We start from the raw sequence: 20,727 nt of genomic DNA on the forward strand, positions 1-20,727 counted from the left end.
GGGGTGCAGGGCCCAAGCACTTGGGCCATCCTCCACTGCCTTCCCGGGCCACAGCAGAGAGCTGGCCTGGAAGAGGAGCAACCAGGAAAGAATCTGGCGCCCCGACTGGGACTAGAACCCGGTGTGCCGGCGCCGCTAGGCAGAGGATTAGCCTATTGAGCCGCGGCGCCGACCATAAATAAATCTTAAAAAAAATGATTTTTCCCCTAAAAATTACCTAAAGTAACAGGAGACTTTTTTGTTGCTTATTATCTTTTGAAGTTTCAAAATAGTGTTGTTTTTAAGAATTTAATATTATTATCTTCAATTTCAATAGCTGAATATAATTTTTGTATGATGACAGCCTTATTTAAGATGAGTAAAGCATTGTAACTTCAATAGTTCAAGTCCACAAGATATATTAGGGTAAAGAAAATCACATTTAAAAATATATTATTCACATAGCATTTGGGTTATAGTACAGTTTTTTATTACTTATGTCAGTTTACTTGTAATAAACACATTTAGCATTTCAGCTTCTTCTTGAAACCTTTAAATTTAATTATTTCAAGACTGATGAAAAACAAGTGTTATGTGGTAAAAGGACTTCTGCGATGATGGATTAAATGCCAAAATAATGAAATCACACAACTTAAAAATTGTACTGAAGAATAGATGTTTTCTGATGAATTTCTACAAAAAAATCATATGTTAAAGATATTTAATGCAATTCTTATTATTACTTTTCAATCTACTGTAGAAACGCCATGAGTATAGTCTTTTGTAGCTCATTAGCAATTTCTTTAATGAGTTTTTTGGTGTGATAGATAGTTAAAGTAACAGACAAATGACAGATTGTTTGCCTTTAATGATTTCCCTGTTTCAAGCCCATTACAAAGCAATTAGAAATCTGACAGCATTTTCACTCTGCATTACTGATCATCTAAAGTGATGAGAAATGAGAGGTGATGAATATTAATTGTATATTTTCATATGATTATCATAAATTATTACCTTGTCTGATGTGCTGCAGGTGAAGTAGGAACATTAGAGAAAGCAGTCAGATATATTAATTTGAAAGACAGTATCACTTTTAAAAACAATCTTTTTGTGCAGTGCAAATTCTAGTCTACAGTGTTAGTCTATGAACATTTCTCTATGGATAAATTTATAAATTTATATTTTCTGTGTTTGGCTAACTTAAATATATTTTCTTATTCGAATATTAAAAAAGAAAATATTCTATTGAGCAATGTAAATATATGTATTTAAGTTCAGGATTTTAAAAATCTAATTTGGAAAGTGAGATATCAGTGAATTTTGTTGATGTATATATTATTTTATGTATATGTAATATATAATATTCAAATATATAATATAGGGAAAGATACACTTAAAAATGGATCTAATATTTGTCTTAGATTAAAGTCAGATAATCCTGCAAAAGAAGAGATAAGAAATATAACCCAATGTAGAAGGACATTTTTTTAGACTCTCTGTCATAGTTAATTTGGGTTTAGCATACAGTATATCCTATTTTCCCAGTTTTTATTTCAGGCAGATAAAGCTAGGCTAGCTGTCAGGATACAAGTACTATTGTTCCTTAGTCCTCCCTTAGAGTTGGAGCAAATATTGGTTCAGAAACTAGGTAACACGGTTAGGTAGTTTTAATACTGTTATCTAAATCACTTAAAATGATGAGAAATGTATTTGGATCAGGTATACCAAAGTAAATTAGTCTGTATTTTTGTATCTCTCTAGTAAGAGATGCCATGTTGGATCCATCTTTATGAAGAAGGTCATAATCTACAGGGTAAAATAACTATATTGTATGCCACTAGAAGCCATTCTCCCTATTTTATATTCAATGTTATGTGCTCTCATTTTATAGATACTAAAAGTTCTTGGCCTTCACAAATGACTAAAAATTGAAGAAAACTATCTGAAATTCATTACATGTTTACTCAGGAAGAGTAATAAAAAATTAATAAAAGGGGTTGAATCTCTAGCATTTAGTAGTCCAATTTAATAATATTTTTACGGGGCCAGTGCTGGGGTGTAGTAGGTTAAGCCTCTGCCTGCAGCACCGCTATCCGATATGGGCTCCAGTTCCAGTCCTGGCACCGCTGTCCGATATGGGCTCCAGTTCTAGTCCTGGCTGCTCTACTTCTGATCTAGCTCTCTGCTATGGCCTGGGAAAGCAGTAGAAAATGGCCCAAGCCCTTGGGCCTGTGCACCTGTGTGAGAGACCTGAGACCTGAAAGAAGCTCCAGGCTCCTGGCTTCAGATAGACCTAGCTCTGGCTGTTGTGGTCATTTGGGGAGTGAACTAGTGGATGGAGAAATTGAATGAAAAAACTTAGGACATTGAAGTAGGATATACTATTCATTTTTCACATACTATTATCCACCACTCCATTGTTAAAAGATAACTAAGTTCATGTGGTACATTCGGCTCTTCATATACTATATAGTTTGTTTTCCAGTAGCTTTGTTATTGCATGCTACGAGATTAAGCTAATCTAGTCATCAAAATTCATTTTATTGTTGTTTTAAAGATGAGTATGTTTTTCCTTTTCTGTTCTCCAAGGACATTTTCCCTTCACTGAGTTGGTAAAAGCAGAGAGGAATGGTTTAAAAGTGTTGGAGAGGAATATAAAGATGATAATCCATGTTTTTTCCTTTTTCAGTAGTCATATTATCCCTGTATCTCTTCTATTATATCCTATATGGATAGTCATAAATGTTTAATATTTTAGTTAATTCTTTAGACTTTATGAAGTTTAAATTATTCCCTCAAGAAAAAAAGCTTACAAAGCACCTCCTATCTACTAGCTGTGTGGTTCCTAAATCCTCAGTCATAGACATTTTTATTTATACTAGACTCTGCAAACTGAAGAATTTCCTTGCTGTTCAGTTTTCAAAGGAGGTGAGGTTACCTAATATGGTGCCTTAATGTGTCAAGCAGTTCACTGTGCCTATTCTGTTCACTCCTGAAAGTTACTTCTGATTAGTGGGTACTGGAATCATAATCAAAGGATTACAAGTAAATATCAAACAGCAGACTGGAAGAGTAGGGCATTTGAAAAATATTATATAGGCCTGCCATTGTGTTGAAGTATGTATACCTGCGACTTGTGACACTGGCATCCCATGTGGGCACTTGTTTGAGTCCCTGCTGCTCCACTTCCAATCTAGCTCCTTGTTAATGGCCTGGAAAAAGCACAAGATTGTCCAAGTACTTGGGTTCCTTCCACCCACGTGGGAAACCCAAAAGGAGCTCTTGGGTACTGGCTTTGGCTTGGCCCAGCCCCTACCCATTTGGCCATTTGGGGAGTGAGCCAGGGGATGGAAGATCTCTGTCTCCCCCTCCTCTCTCTGTAACTCTGTGTTTCAGATAAATAAATAAATATTTTAAAAGTTATTATTTGAAGCTGTAACCAAGAGTTTGATTTGTGGGAGTCATCAAGTTCTAGAGGATCATGTTCCTGCATTCTGAAGAACAGTGAAGACAGTGGGCTATATTATTTATCCCTGTTACCAGTGTTATAGATAATAAATACTTTATTGTCTACATGTGATTTATCATCCAGTGAAAACAATTCTATATTAACATTAACACAGGCATTTTATCAAGTGAAATGGAAATTTAACTTTTTGAATATTTAAGGTAAAATATTATATTCCAAAGAAATGATCTGTTTTTGGTAGGGCATTTCAGGCACACTGTCAGATAACTCAGATTAGTTTCTGCAGCCACTAGCATGAAAATTTGCAAAGTTCTAGGTTCTAATTTATGTTGCTCCTAACTGAGTCAGTAAGACATGGGTAGGATTATGAAAATTGTGAAGAGGTGGCCATCATTCCAGTTTACAAGTCAAATTTACTAATGTTGGAAAACTCAAACCAACTATATTAAAGAAATAATACTGTAAGCATTGGCAAATTTATAAGTGCGTGCGTGTGTGTGTGTGTGTGTGTGTGTTTATGTGTAAGTGAATGGAAGAGGGCCTGCACTGTGGCATAATGGGTAAAAGCCACCGCCTGCAGTGCCAGCATCCCATATGGGCCCTGTTTCCAGTCCTGGCTTCTCCATTTCCCGTCCAGCTCTCTGCTATGGCTTGGGAAAGTAATAGAAGATGACCCAAGTCCTTGGGCTCCTGCACCCATATGGGAGACCCGGAGGAAGCTCCTGGTTCCTGGCTCCTGGCTCCTGGCTCCTGGCTTCAGATTGGCACAGCTCTGGCCATAGTGGCCATCTGGGGAGTGACCAAGTAGATGGAAGACCTCTCTCTCTTTCTCTGCCTCTGCCCCTCTCTCTCTCTGCTTCTCTGCCTCTCTGTAGCTCTGCCTTTCAAATGAATAAATAAATCTTTTTTAAAAAAATGAATGGAAGAAGAGACAGATAAAAACAGAGACCTCAAGATAAGGAACTCAAACTGAAGGAAATGATCATTCTGTGTCTTTCAGTGGACAAAATGAAAAATAATCCACATGATTGAGTCAAACCTGATCCAATTTAAACCATATGGCAGTGATGATGTGATGATGGAACCATTTCTATCTCAGTCCTAGAGAGCTGCATGATCTTTCACCATTTGTTTTGGGTCATCTCAGATTCAGATTATTTCTGTTAGAATGCTAAAGATACCTGGATATATTTATTTGAATGTAAGTGGATGTAAGATTTCTCCAGAGTTTTATTGGACTAATCTTGTTATTTAATGATCTCTCAAGTTTATTTAAACAACTGATACATTTGAGATTGAGTTGTACATTGTAATAGGAAATTAAGTCATATTTTTCCAATACATGGAATCCCAACACTAGCTGAATTATAAATTTATATGTGTGAAAAACAATAAGTAGTTGAAAGCGCCTCAGTTGTCACAATATCTATGAGATTATTGACACCAGTACTTTTTCCTGTGGTATTTTTATCATGTCCATGTTGAATCCGAGTATGTTTGAATTTGTAATAGTCTCTCCATCCTCCTCACCTCTTTCTACAATTTCAGTTACATGCAGTACACAACAGTCCAAAAATATGAACTAAAATCTTTTTGAAGATTTTGTTTATTTATTGGAGAGGTACAGTTAGAGAGGGGGAGAGACAGAGAGAAAAGTCTTCCAAGTGCTGTTCCACTCCCCAAATGGCTGCAACAGCCGGAGCTGCGCCTGGAGCCAGGAGCTTTCTCCAGTCTCCTACATGGGTATGATGACCCAAGTGCTTGGACTGTCTTCCACTGACATCCCAGGCACATTAGCAGGGAGTTTGATTGGAAGAGGAGCAGCAGGGACTAGAACCAGCACCCATATGGGATGCTGATGCTGAAGGTGGAGGATTAACCTACTGTGCCACAGTGCCGGCCCCGGCCTAAAAAATTTTAAGAATAACAATCCATAAGGTTTAAATTGGATGCCATTCTGAGTAGCATGATGAAATCTCCCACTGCCCTCCTCCATCATGCCTGAGATGTGAATTATACCTTTGTCCAGCATATCCATGCTGTATTTGCTACCCACTCGTTAATCACTGATAAGCTGTCTTGGTTATCACAGTCACCATGGTAATGCTGCAGTGTGTTCACATTACCTTTATCATGCTTAAAAATGGCCCCAAGTGCAAGAGCAGAGATGCTGGCAATTCTGATATGCAAAGAGAAGCTGTGAAGTGCTTCCTTTAAGTGCAAAAGGTTAAAGTTCTCAACTCAACAATAAAATAACCATATACTAAGATCTAAAGTAAGGACAAATCTGTTATCTGTGAAGAGCAAAAAAAATTTAAGCTAGTTTTATTGTTTATTCTCAAACTGTAGAATTTACATTCACTGGGTGTGGTAAGTGCTTAGTGACAATGAAAAGGGGCATTGAACTTGTGTATGTAGGAAAAGGAAAAAAACATAGCATTTATAGTGTTCAGTGGTATCTGTGATTTCAGGCATCCACTGGAGGTTCTTGGAACATATTCTCTGTAGATAAGGGGAGCCTACTGTACTTGTTTATTTTTCACATTTGGGAATTTATGCTCACTACAAATATAAGGATAATTGTACCTGCCTATCATTGTTTATGTAAGTAATTGATTTCTCTTCAATAAAATAAACAGGATCATGCATATGCATGATAAGCGTGTTTCTAATTGTTTTTTCTCTTGCAGACTAGTCAATGCTTTGCCATTACTGCACATGGTTTCTTTATCAAGGAGTGAGCACAAGGTGAGCTCTGGAGCACTGTTTTGTCTTCCCATATTTTGGCACACTGCCTAAACAGTGATCTTTTAAAATTTTTAAATTTTACCCTTGGAGAATGGTACATAATAGTTGTTACTGAAACAAATTGGAAGTCCAAATATATGTAATCAGTAGTGGAAGATTTGTTTCCCAGTGATAGTTGAGTAACTCTTCTGTTTTGCTTGGCTTACTAGTATCAACAGATTTACAGAGATGCTTCTGCTGCAGCTCTGTAAAATAAGCTTAAGCACTCTTCAACTCTAAGTGTAAGATTTAAATGATCTTTTTTTTAAGATTTATTTATTTATTTGAAAGTCAGATTTACAGAGAGAGGAGAGGCGGCGGGGGGGGGGGGTGTCTTCCATCGGAAGATTCACTCCCCAAATGACCACAATGGCCGTAGCTGCACCAATCCGAAGCCAGGAGCCAGGAACTTCTTCCAGATCTCCCATGCAGGTGCAGGGGCCCAAGGACTTGGGCCATAATCTACTGCTTTCCCAGGTTATAGTAGAGAGCTGGATCGGAAGTGGAGCAGCTGGGTCGCGAACTGGGGCCCATATGGGATGCCAGCGCTTCAGGCCAAGGCGTTAACCTGCTGTGCCACAGCTCAGGCCCCTTAAATGATCTTATACATGTTTTAAATGTATCTATTGAGGTATTTGTAAACAGGAAGATTGAATTTTAATAAGGGGAGAGGAAAAGGGAAAGAACTCACTGAACTGCAATTTAGCACATTGCAATAAGAAAACTTCAGTTTATTTATTCAAGTAGTAACTCCTGGATTACCTTTGTGCTTCTTTGTGATCAGCATGGCTTTCAATTTTCCAAGGTCAAATGCTGCATTTGGTGTGTGTGAATAATAAGCAAAATAAAAGGGAATTTCATGCTTGGGAGAAAAGAAGTATATGCACTTTTACCCCTTCCTAAGGAATGTTGGCATAAAAACCTTAAGATTTCCCATATAACATTTAAAAACTTTGAACCTGTTCCACTGCTACATGATAAGCTTCTGTTTCTAAAGAATTATATGTTTCTCTCTCTCAAAGGAAGGTTAAGCAATAATTGAGTAATCTTTTACCTATAAAATATGCATGTTTATGAAAAAAGTGAATACATTTGAAAATTGCATGTATTTTTATGCTCCTATTTACTTGTTACTATGGCAACTGCAACAGTGCTTAGTATTTATGTTGTCTGAGATTCAGGGCATCTTTTCAAAGAAATAAATATGCCAGAACCATTTATTGTATTTACTTTGGTGTTTAGAAAAATATTTATTCTAATGCATACTTTTGAAGAAAAATAGCAATAAAAAGTATAAACTTAAGCCTGGCTTAAATGGTACCTTTTCTGCAGTATGTTTTTTAAATCAAAATAATTACATTTATTTCTTTGTTATAGAAATCATAGTAAAGAAAAAAAATAATGGATTTTTAAAACTCGTGAGTAAGTCTTGAATTGTAGTCTCTTGATTTTTCCTATTTTTATGACAATGTTTTGATTCATGGCCAACCTTAAATATGACATGAACATTTAGACTAAATATTGAATGTTAGCTGCATAAACCAAAAAATGTAATTAGTTTTCATTTCTGACTAAAGATGATTCTTAATATCTATGAACAAAAGATTTCTATTCTGTATTTGAAATGAAAGGCATGACTGCTTTTAGTTCCCTTAGTTTATTTAAATCATTTTCTGACATGTGTGATACATAAGTATAATTTTTAATATTAAACATCAGAATGGAAATTATGAAGCATAAAATCAGATATGTTTCATGTCACGTATTATCTGTTAAGAAAAACTGCAACACAACATTTAAGTACAACAGAACAGTGAGCATATTGTCTCTGATACTTGTAAACAGGATGGATCTACAGTTTCACAGTTTATGTTGACAGTATCTTTGTGGGAAATGTAATTATCAAATGAATTATAACACATCTTAGTATTAAGATTATTAATAGTAATTTTAATTGCCTTCTTCAAGATAATTGGATATATTCTCATAAGTATATGGGAAGGGACATTGGGCTAATTAGATATTTTGAACTCAGTTATCTTTAAAATATCTAAAGTTTAACATATATTCTATATTTTGGAAATTTCTGCTTTTAATTAATTATCTTCTAAGTAGAATTAAAATAACTTATATAAAATCTCACTATATCTTGATATTTCTTCATGAGTAGTTATATGAGTAGAAAAATCAGTAATGAAATGTTAAAGATTAAATATTCACTATCAGAAAATTATTCTAAAATTGGTAAAGTTAACAAACAATATTTTACTCTACTAATGTGTCTTTATGTGGGTTTTAAAATAATATTTCTAGTAGCTTTAGAAATTAAACCATTTACAATAAAGAATTCAATGTGGAGATACACATCAACAGCCTTAAAATTGTCTATACATTTTGATTCAGAAATTCAACTTCTAGAAATTCTTAAGGAACTCTTAAATGGTATCGTCAAAATATCTGTACAAGAATCACAGCTTTACTTAAAATAGGAAGCATTTGGAAAAACTCACTAGGATTCTAAACACATTATAAAAATTATGATACCAATAAATATTTAATAATAGGGATATTCTCATATTAAAATAGCTGAACTCATATATAAATTGCATATTTAGTATAGTCATAATCTTTGTTTTTTTTAACTTTTATTTAATGAATATAAATTTCCAAAGTACAGCTTATGGATTACAATGGCTCCCCCCCATAATGTCCCTCCCACCCACAACCCTCCCCTTTCCCGCTCCCTCTCCCCTTCCATTCACATCAAGATTCATTTTCAATTCTCTTTATATACAGAAGATCAGTTTAGCATATATTAAGTAAAGATTTCAACAGTTTGCACCCACATAGAAACACAAAGTGAAAAATACTGTTTGAGTACTAGTTATAGCATTAAATCACAATGTACAGCACATTAAGGACAGAGATCCTACATGAGGAGTAAGTGCACAGTGACTCCTGTTGTTGACTTAACAATTTGACACTCTTGTTTATGGCATCAGTAATCACCCTAGGCTCTTGTCATGAGTTGCCAAGGCTATGGAAGCCTTTTGAGTTCACCGACTCTGATCATATTTAGACAAGGTCATAGTCAGAGTGGAAGTTCTCTCCTCCCTTCAGAGAAAGGTACCTCCTTCTTTGATGACCTGTTCTTTCCACTGGGATCTCACTCGTGGAGATCTTTCATTTAGGTCTTTTTTTTTTTTTCCCCAGAGTGTTTTGGCTTTCCATGCCTGAAATACTCTCATGGGCTTTTCAGCCAGATCTGCATGCCTTAAGGGCTGATTCTGAGGCTGCTGTTTAGGACATCTGCCATTCTATGAATCTGCTGTGTATCTCGCTTCCCATGTTGGAGCGTTCTCTCCCTTTTTTATTCTATCAGCTAGTATTTGCAGACACTAGTCTTGTTTATGTGCTCCCTTTGGCTCTTAGTCCTATCATTATGATCAATTGTGAACAGAAATTGATCACTTGGACTAGTGAGATGGCATTGGTACATGCTACCTTGATGGGATTGAATTGGAATCCCCTGGTATGTTTCTGACTCTACCGTTTGGGGCAAGTCAGCTTGAGCATGTCCCAAATTGCACATCTCTTCCCTCTCTTATTCCCACTCTTATATTTAACAGCGATCGCTTTTCAGTTAAGTATTCAACCAAAAGTATTAAGTAGAACAAACAAACAAAAATACTAAGAGGGATAACATATTAAGTTGTTCATCACCAGTTAGGGCAAGGGCTGATCAAGTCACCGTTTCTCATAGTGTTCATTTCACTTTAACAGGTTTCCTTTTTGGTGCTCAGTTAGTTGTCACCGATCAGGGAGAACATATGATATTTGTCCCTATGGGGTTGGCTTATTTCACTCAGCATAATGTTTTCCAAATTCCTAACAGGGATCACTTTCCAGTTAAAATCTAGACACTTAAGAATAATTGTGTGTTACTTACAGAGTTCAACCAATAGTACTAGAACAAGAAAAATACTAAAATGGATGAAGTATTACATTGTACATCAACAGTCAGGACAAGAGCTGATCAAGTCACGGTTTCTCATAGTGTCCATTTCACTTCAACAGGTTTCCCCTTTGGTGCTCAGTTAGTTGTTGCCGATCAGGGAGAACATATGATATTTGTCCCTTTGGGACTGGCTTAATTCACTCAGCATGATGTGTTCCAGATTCCTCCATCTAGTTGCAAATGACCGGATTTCGTTGTTTTTGACTGCCGTATAGTATTCTATAGAGTACATGTCCCATAGTTTCTTTATCCAGTCTACTGTTGATGGGCATTTGGGTTGGTTCCAGGTCTTAGCTATTGTGAATTGAGCTGCAATAAACATTAATGTGCAGACAGCTTGTTTGTTTGCCAATTTCATTTCCTTTGGGTAAATTCCAAGGAGTGGGATGGCTGGGTTGAATGGTAGGGTTATATTCAGGTTTCTGAGGAATCTCCAGACTGACTTCCATAATGGCTTAACCAGTTTGCATTCCCACCAACAGTGGGTTAGTGTCCCTTTTCCCCCACATCCTCTCCAGCATCTGTTGTTGGTAGATTTCTGAATGTGAGCCATTCTAACTGGGGTTAGGTGAAACCTCATTGTGGTTTTGATTTGCATTTCCCTGATTGCTAGTGATCTTGAACATTTTTTCATGTGCCTGTTGGCCATTTGGATTTCCTCTTTTGAAAAATGTCTATTGAGGTCCTTGGCCCATCTTTTAAGTGGGTTGTTTGTTTTGATGTTGTGGAGTTTCTTGATCTCTTTGTAGATTCTAGTTATCAACCCTTTATCTGTTGCGTAGTTTGCAAATATTTTTTTCCCATTCTGTTGGTTGCCTCTTCACTTTCCTGACTGTTTCTTTTGCAGTACAGAAACTTCTCAATTTAATGCAATCCCAAATGTTAATTTTGGCTTTGACTGCCTGTGCTTCTGGGGTATTTTCCAAGAAGTCATTGCCGGTACCTATATCTTGCAGGGTTTTTCCAATGCTCTCTAATAATTTGATGGTGTCAGGTCGTAGATTTAAGTCTTTAATCCATGTTGAGTGAATTTTTATGTAAGGTGAAAGGTAGGGGTCTTGCTTCATGATTCTGCACGTGGAAATCCAATTTTCCCAGCACCATTTACTGAATAGACTGTCCTTACTCCAGGGATTGGTTTTGGATCCTTGATCAAATATAAGTTGGTTGTAGATGTTTGGATTGATTTCTGGTGTTTCTATTCTGTTCCATTGGTCTATCCATCTGTTTCTGTACCAGTACCATGCTGTTTTGATAACAACTGCCCTGTAGTATGTCTTGAAATCTGGTATTGTGATGCCTCCGGCTTTGTTTTTGTTGTACAAGATTGCTTTAGCTATTCAAGGTTTCTTGTGTCTCCATATGAATTTCAGCATCATTTTTTCCAGATCTGAGAAGAAGGTCTTCGGTATCTTGATTGGTATTGCATTGAATGTATAAATTGCTTTTGGGAGAATGGACATTTTGATGATACTGATTCTTCCAATCCATGAGCATGGAAGATTTTTCTCTGGATCGGCACAGCACCAGCTGTGGCAGCCATTTGGGGAGTGAACCAACGGAAGGAAGACCTTTCTCTTTGTCTCTCCCTCTCACAGTCTGTAACTCTACCTGTCAAATAAATAAATAAAATCTTAAAAAAAATTATTTATTTATTTGAAAATCAGACAAATGGTCTCCCACCCACTGGCTCACTCCCTAAATTCCTGCAACAACTAGGGCTGGGTCATTCTGAAGCCAGGAGCAGGGAACTCAATCTGGATCTCCACGTGGATGGCAGGGACCTAACTACTAGAACCATCACCTGTTGTCTCCCAGCATGTGCCCTAGCAGTAAGCTAGAATTAGGAGGGAAGCCAGGACCCAAATCCAGGCACTCTGATTAGGGATGCAGGCATCAAGTGGGGTCCCAACACTGTGTCAAACACCTGTCCTTGAACTCTAGTTTTACAAAATGAATTTTGATAATACAAATTTCCTTAGTAATGCAACTTTTTGTAGAAAAACAGTTTGTTCCTCAGTGAACTATATTTCTGTTGTGCAATTTAAATTAAAATTTATAATTTAACAAGCATAATTGACCATCCAAATGTACATGTGCATTTTACATGATCACACAACACTAGAGAGGTAGATTTAATGAAAAAAATCAAGTGTTGTCCTTCATTGAATTCACTGATCACCCTTCCAAACCAGCTCTATTGGAGGTGAGGCTTCACAAATGAGGTCTCTCAGTGAGCCGACTTTCAGATGTCTTCTAAATAAGTCTGAGAAGAACTTATATCTCCTGAATGAGTAATCATTATCTACCTTAATAGTGTTATAAAATCTGAAAGTCCAACTACAGGTTATCATTGCTTTCATTGTGGTGTGGAGGCATTGGTTTCAGCATTAGTGTAGGGTAAGTGTCAATTAAATAAGTGTGTCCAAGTTAGATGGCAAGAAATATGGTATCCTGTTGGAATGATACAGTCTATGAAGAACAGATACACCCTCTGGCTTGGTAGAATATGGCCAAGAACTCCACCTCAGGGTTTCCAAATATGTATTGCTTGGGACTGGTCTGACCTTTGAAAGGTAGCCTCTGACTTTGGGAGATAATTTCTGATACTTTTCATCAGATACCTACTAACTACCTCTGCTGTCAGGTAGAGAACAATGACCTGAAGCCTTTTTTTTTTCTTTTAGTTTCTATCTCTTTTGGGTTTTTAAAAACTGATATAAAAATTACATGCATTTATGGGATATCATGTAATTTTTTGAAAAAAAATTTATTTTATTTATTTGAAAGTCAGAGTTAGAGGAGAGACAAATAGGGAGAAATCTTCCATCCATTGGTTTATGTTAAGAGGCAGGCAGTTTAAGTGGCGTCCCAACCGTATGCCACAGTGGCCGGGGCTAGGCCTGACTAAAGTCAAGAGCTTCATCTGGGTCTCTCATGTATGTAGCATGGGTTCAAACCCTTGGGCCATCTTCTGCTGCTTTTCCCAGGCCATCAGCAGAGAGCTAGATCTGAAGTGGAGCAGCTGGGACTAGAACCAGCGCCTGTATGGAATGCTGACATCACAGGTGGCAACTTTACCCCATATGCCACAATGTCAGCCCCCGCCATGTAATATTTCAATTCATGTTTACACTGTGTAACATTCAAGTTAGAATAAACATATCTATGCCCTCAGACATTTCTCATTCCATTATGGTGAAAACATTCAAAATCCTTTATTCTAACTTTTATTTATTTATTTAATTAATTAATTAATTAATTTATTTATTTTTTTGACAGGCAGAGTGGACAGTGAGAGAGACAGAGAGAAAAGTCTTCCTTTTTCCGTTGGTTCACCCCCCAATGGCTGCTTTGGCCAGTGCACTGCGGGTGGCGCACCGTGCTGATCCAAAGCCAGGAGCCAGGTGCTTCTCCTGGTCTCCCATGGGGTGCAGGGCCCAAGCACTTGGGCCATCCTCTACTGCACTCCCGGGCCACAGCAGAGAGCTGGCCTGGAAGAGGAGAAACTGGGACAGAATCTGGCACCCTGACTGGGACTAGAACCCGGGGTGCCGGCGCTGCAGGCGCAGGATTAGCCTACTGCGCTTAAAGAGAAAATATATAGTGCATTAACATTATCTATATTCACTCTCCTTGCAATAGAATACTTCCCTGCTTTTTTAGATTCAACATATGAGTGAGATTGTGTGTTACTTGTCTTTCTGACTTTTTTTATCTAACATGGTATCTTCCAGTTCTATCCATGGTGTCACAAATAACAGATTTCATTCACTTGTGTATATATATCTCATTTTCCTTATTCACTCATCAGTTGATGGTCACTTAGGTTGTTCCTACTTCTTGGCAGTTGTGAATAGTGTTGCATTAAACATGGGAGTACTGATGTCTATTGGACAGACTGATTTACATTGCCTTTGGATAAATACACAGTAGTGGAATTATTCAGTCATGTTGTAGTTCTGTTTTCCCACAATGTTTTCCTACCAACACTGTGCAAGAGTTCCTTTTTCTCCACATGCTCCCCAGCATTCTTTATCTTTTGTCTTTTGGTAATCCCCGATCTAACCCGAGTGAGGTAATAGCTCATTATGGTTTTGGTTTGCATGTTCCTGATTAGTGGTATTGAGCATTTTTTCACATACCTGTTGGTCATTTGTATGTCTTCTTTTAAGAAATTTCTCTTTTGCTCTATTGCTCATTTTTTATTGGATTATTTTGTTGGTTTTGCTCTTGAGTTGTTTGAGTACCCTATATATTTTGTCAGATGTTTAGCATACATGTATTTTTCTCCCATTATATAGGTTGTCTGTTCACTCTGTTGATTGTTTCCTTTGTTCTGTGTTGTTGTTTCTTTTGCTGTATGTTGTATAATCTTTTGTATTTTAGTTTGATGAAATTCTATTTGCCTAATTTTGCTTTTGTTTCTGGTGCTTTTAGGATTTCATCCAAAAAAAAAAAAAAAACCTTTATCCATTGCAATGTCTTATACTTCTTGTCTTAACCTGTGCTTTTCTTCCCTGCGCATGCTTTCCTCTACTCTCCATTATTTCCACTCTACTAGAAGGTATCCTGTTGTGGGGAGCAACTGGGACTATACTGTTACTGGAATTAAGACTTATTCTATGCATCTGCTCTCCCACAATGTGGCGCTGGGAGAGGAGCGTACAGCTTCTACCCAGCTGCCTCTCACCAACTTGACAAGCTGCAAGAGCCGCTCCTGATTGGAGGAGAGCGGCGCGCTCGGCGTGTGGGTAGCAGAGCACGGATTGGTGGAGAGGACTATATAGGAGGAGAGAGACGGCATGGTGGTGTGGGTTGGTTGGAGAGTGCGTTGGAGAGTTCGTGGGGAAGTTCGTTACTTCGTTCTTTCTCATTTCTCTCTACTCATTCTTGCTTTGGGAGTTTGCTGTTTACTTATTCTTACTTTGCTATAGAAAGGACTTGTAAAAAAGGGAACAACAAGCGTCCGGTCCGGTGCGGCTCCTCCGCGTGCGGAGGAGCAGCATCCTGTGATATAAGTTTCAATATTCTGTTCTGCAGAAAATAAGGAAACAGCTATATCCCTGCCAAATTGTGATAGTTTTGCTTTTAATTTGTTGAACTCTTTATTTAGTGTAGCTTTAAGCCTTTGACTATAATGTAAATGAAAATATGTTATCTCAAAAATAAGTAAAATCTCAAGTTGAAAAAGAGAGCATTGATTATATAAATTGCTTTGGGTATTATTGATATTTTGATGATATTAATTCTTCCAATCCATGAATGTGGAAGATTTTTCCATTTTTCAGAGTCTTCTTTTTTGTTGCAGAGATCTTTTACATCCTTGGTTAAATTTATCCCAAGACTTTTAAAATTTTTTTGTAGCTATTGTGAATGGGATTGCCTTTACAAGTTCTTTCTCAGCTGTAGCATTGTTAGTGTATACAAATGCCATTGATTTTTGTGTTGATTTTATATCTTGAAACTTTGCTGAATTCTCTTATGAGTTCCAATAGTTTCTCAGTGGTCTTTTGGTTCTCTTATATACAGGATCATGTCATCTGCAAAGAGGAGTAATTTGACTTCCTCCTTTCCAATTTGTATCCCTTTGATTTATTTTTCATGCCTAATGGCTCTGGATAAAACTTCCTAAACTGTATTGAATAGTATTGATGAGAGTGGGCATCTTTGTCTGGTTTTGGATCTTAGTGGAGATGCTTCCACTTTTCCAAATTCATTATGATGCTGGTTGTGGGTTTGCGATATATTGCCTTGGTTGTATTGAGGTATGTTCCTTCCACACCCAATTTTTTAAAGATTTTTTTTTTACTATGAAAAGATGTTGTATTTGACAAATGTTTTCTCTGCATCTATTGAGGTAATCATATGATTTTTATTCTTCATTTTGTTAATGTGATGTATAATGTTTATTGATTTGAGCATGTTGAACCATCCCTGTATCACTGGAATAAATCCCACTTGGTCCAGGTGGATGATTTTTTTTTTTTTTGATGTGTTGTATTTGTTTAGCATTTTGTTGAGGATTTTTGCATCTATGTTCATCAAGGATATTAGTCTATAATTCTCCTTTTTTATTGTATCTTTTTCTGGTTTTGGAATTAAGGTAATGTTGATCTTATAGAAAGAGTTTGGAAGGATTTCTTCCTTTTCAGTTGTTTTGAATAGTTTAGAATAATTGGAATTAATGTTTAAAAGTTTAGTATAATTCAACAGTGAAGCCAACTGGTCTTGGGCGTTTCATTGTTGGGAGGGACTTTATTACTGATTCAATCTCCATCTTGGTTATTGGCCTGTTCAGATTTTCTGTCTTTATGCCTCAATTGTAGTAATCTGTGTCTGGAAATCTATCCATTTTATCTAGATTTTCCAATTTGTTGACAGTAGCCACAAGTAGGATGATGAAACTCATGTCTCTCTCTCTCTCTCTTGTATTATTTCTTGTATTATTTAGTCCAGGCAGAGTATATATGTATGTGTGTGTATATATTTATATATATAATTTTTAGTTTATTCTTGGTAATTGTACATTTATATGGGATGTACTGTAACATAGTGGGTAAAGCTGCCGCCTGAGGTGCTGGCATTCCATATGGATGCAGGTTCAATCTCAGCTGCTCCACTTCTATCCAGCTCCCTGCTAATATGCCTGGGAAAGCAGCAGAAGATAGCCCAAGTCCTTTGCCCCTTGCACCCGTGTGAGAGACTTGGAAGAAGCTCCTGGCTCCTGGCTCCTGGCTTTGGATTAATCCAGCCCAGCCATTGCGGTCATTTGGGGAGTGAACCAGCAGATGGAATATCTTGCTGTCTTTCACTCTCTCTCTCTCTCTGTAAGTCTGTCTTTCAAAAAAAATTTCTTCCCCAAAGAAACCATTTATTTAATGAACACAAATTTCCTAAGTATAACTTTAGGAATATAGTGATTCTTTCCATCATACTTGCTCTCCCACCCCCACTCCCACCGAACCTCTTCCCTCTCCCATTCCTAGTCCCATTCTCCATTAAGAAAACAACAACAACAACAAAACTGTTCCTCGACAGTCAAGACAAGAGCTGGTAAAGTTATTGCTTCTTAAAGTGTCAATTTAATTTCTACAGATTTCCTTTTAGGTGCTCTATTGCTTCTCACAGATCAGAGAGAACTATGATATTTGTTCTAAGTGTGATGTTTTCCAAATTCATTCATTTTGTTGCAAATAACCAGATTTCATATTTTTAACCACTGTGTAGTATTCCACAAACTACATATCCCATAATTTCTTTATCCAATCTCCAGTTGACAGGAATTTAGGTTGAGTCCATGTCTTAGTTATTGTGAATTGAGCTGCAATAAACATGGGGGTTTGAATAACACTTTTATTTGCTGATTTCATTTCCCTTGGGTAAATTTTCAGAGTGGGATGGCTGACTCATATGATAGATCTATATTCAGATTTCTGAAGTATTACCATACTGTCTTCTACAGTGGTTTTATCAGTTTACATTCCCACCAGTGGTGGATTAGGGTACCTTTCCCCCCACATCCTCACCAGCATTTGTTGTTCTTTGATTTCTGTATGAAAGCCATTCTAACTGGGGTGAAGTGTAACCTCATTGTGGCTTGATTTGCATTTCCCTGACAGCTAGTGATCCCAAACATTTTTTCATGTACCTGTTGGCCATTTGGATTTCCTTTTTTGAAAAATGTCTGTCTGAGTCCTTTGCCCATTTCTTAACTGGGATTTTGTTGTTGTTGTTGTGGAGTTTCTTGATCTCTTTATATATTCTGGTTATTAATGCTTTATCAATTGCATTGCTTGCAAATAATTTTTCCCATTCTGTTGGTTGCCTCTTCACTTTCCTGACTGTTTCTTTTGCAGTACAGAAGCTTCTCAATTTGATGTAATCCCATTTGTTGATTTTGGCTTTGATTGCCTGTGCCTCTGGGATCTTTTCCAAGAGCTCTTTGCCTGTGCCATTGTCTTGCAGGGTTTCCCCAATGTTCTCTAGTAACTTGATGATATCAGATTGTAGATTTAGGTCTTTAATCCAGTTTGATTGGATTTTCGTGTAAGGTGTAAGGTAGGAGTCCTGCTTCATATTCCTACATGTGGAAATCCAGTTTTCCCAGCACCATTTGTTAAGTACACTGTCCTTATTCCAGGGATGGATTTTAGCTCCTTGGTCAAATATAAGTTGGATTTAGATGCTTGGATTAATTTCTGGTGATTCTATTCTCTTCCATTGGTCTATCCATCTGTTTTTGTACAGTACCAGGGTGATTTCGTTATAACTGCCTTGTAGTAATCATGAAATTGGGTATTGTGGTGCCTCCAGCTTTTATTGTTGTTATTGGTGTATAAAATTGCTTTAGCTATTCAAGATTTCCTATGTTTCCATATGATTTTCAGCATCATTGCTTTTGGGAGCATGGACATTTTGATGATACTGATTCTTCCAATCCATGAACATGGAATATTTTTCCACTTTTTTTGTATCTTCTACTTCTTTCTTTAATGTTTTATAATATTCATCATAGAAATATTTGACATCCTTGGTTAAATTTATTCCAAGATATTTGATTTTTTTTGTAGCTATTGTGAATGGGATCAATCTTTTTTTTATTATTTAATGAGCATAAATTTCCAAAGTACAGCTTATGGACCACAATAGCCTCCTTCCCTCCCCCCCCCCGTATCTTCCCTCCCACCCACAATGCTCCCCTCTCCCACTCCCTCTCCCCTTCCCCTTCACATCATGATTAATTTTCAATTATCTTTATATACAGAAGATCAATTTAGCGTATGTTAAGTAAAGATTTCCACATTTTGCTCCCACACAAAAACACAAAGTGTAAAATACCATTTGAGTACTAGTTATAGCATTAATTAAACACCTAAGAGTAATTGTGTATTAATTACAGAGTTCAACCAATAGTTTTAAGTAGAATATAAAATGCGTCTTTTGTATTGTTGTGGCTTCCCCCCGACCTCCCTCCCTCCCGCGGCCCTCCCCTCACCCACTCCCTCTCCCATCCCGCCCTTCATCACGTTTCATTTTCAATTACCTTCATATATTGAAGATCAACTTAGTATATACTAAGCAGGGATTTCAACAGGTTGCACTCACACAACCGAATCAGGTATAGGGTATTGTTCGACTAGTAGTGTTGTTTTTGAGTTTCATAGTTAAACATATTAAGGACAGAGATCCTATGTGGGGAGCATGAACCCAGTGACTCCCGTTGTTGATTTAACAATTGGCACTCTTATTTATGATGTCAGCAATCACCCGAGACTCTTGCTATGAGCTGTCTAGGCTATGGAAGCCCCTTGAGTTCAGCAACTCTGAATTTGTTTAGTCAAGGCCATATCACAGTGGAGGTTCCTTCCTCCCTTCAGAGAAAGGTGCCTCTCTCCTTGATGGCCTGATCCTTCTGCTGGGGTGTTGTTCACCAGGATCCTTCATTTAGATTGTTTTTTGCCACTGTGTCATGGCTTTCCATGCCTGCGAGACTCTGATGGACCTTTTAGTCAGATCCGAATGGTGAATGGGATCAATCTTAAAAGTTCTTCTTCAGCCATGGCATTGTCTGTGTATACAAGGCTGTTGATATTTGTGTATTGATTTTATATCCTGCTACTTTACCAAACTCTTCCCTGAGTTCCAGTAGTCTCTTGGTGGAATCTTTTGGATCCACTATATATAGAATCATGTCATCTACAAATGGGGATAGTTTGACTTCCTCATTCCCAATTTGAATCCCTTTGACTTCTTTTTATTGTCTAATGCTCTGGCTAAAACCTCCAGGAATATACTGAATAACAACGGTGAGAATGGGCATCCTTGTTTGGTACCGGATCTCAATGGGAATGCTTCCAATTTTTCCCCATTCAGTAGGATGCTGGCATGGATTTTTCATAAATTGCCTTGATTGTGGTGAGGACTATTACTCCTATACCCAGTTTGCCTAGAGTTTTCATCATGAAAGGGTCTTGTATTATATCAACTGCTTTCCCTGCATCTATTGAGATAATCATATGGTTTTTTCTGCAGTTTGTTAATGTGATATATCACATTGATTGATTTGCAAATAAATAAAATAAATCTTTTTAAAAATGCATGCATATAGGACATGATGATTAGATCAAATTGCTCTTATTTCATCCCAGATACACATCATTTCTTTTTCTTGGGAACAATCAAAATCTCCACTAGATAGTTTGACATACTCATTTAATTGTTGTTAACCATAGTTAACCTACTGTACTGTAGAACATTGGAGCTTATTCATCCTGTCTAACTGCACCCCCATGCCCATTAATCATCGCCTCTTTAGTCCTCCCATACCCAAACTATTGCTTGTCTCTGGTAAGCACTATTCTAATCTCTATTTCATTGTGTTATTTTAGCTTCAACATATAAATAAAAATGTGATAGTTTTATATATTACTTATTTCACTTAAGGTAATGACCTACAGTTTCATCCATGTAG

General features: G+C 37.1%; 1 protein-coding gene across 9 annotated transcripts in view; it reads left to right on the top strand.

Moving 5' to 3' along the window:
- DCDC1 (doublecortin domain containing 1) overlaps nt 1–20,727 on the top strand; it is a 553,166-nt gene that overhangs the window by 6,435 nt on the left and 526,004 nt on the right. For 5 of the 9 annotated variants that reach the window (XM_089309931.1, XM_070071609.2, XM_070071608.2 and 2 more), the window contains exon 3: nt 6,139–6,196. The exons of 3 other annotated variants lie outside the window; for them this stretch is intronic. In XM_089309931.1, the coding sequence (XP_089166057.1) occupies nt 6,167–6,196 (30 nt within the window). In that variant the 5' untranslated portion in view covers nt 6,139–6,166. Of the gene's footprint in view, nt 1–6,138; nt 6,197–7,612; nt 7,658–20,727 lie in introns of all 9 variants that reach the window. One more of the 9 variants, XM_089309905.1, reaches the window with a different exon arrangement.

The sequence above is a fragment of the Oryctolagus cuniculus genome, chromosome 1 (assembly GCF_051225735.1).
Source record: "Oryctolagus cuniculus isolate XC-2025 breed Fujian yellow rabbit chromosome 1, ASM5122573v1, whole genome shotgun sequence".
NCBI classification, from domain to species: domain Eukaryota; kingdom Metazoa; phylum Chordata; class Mammalia; order Lagomorpha; family Leporidae; genus Oryctolagus; species Oryctolagus cuniculus.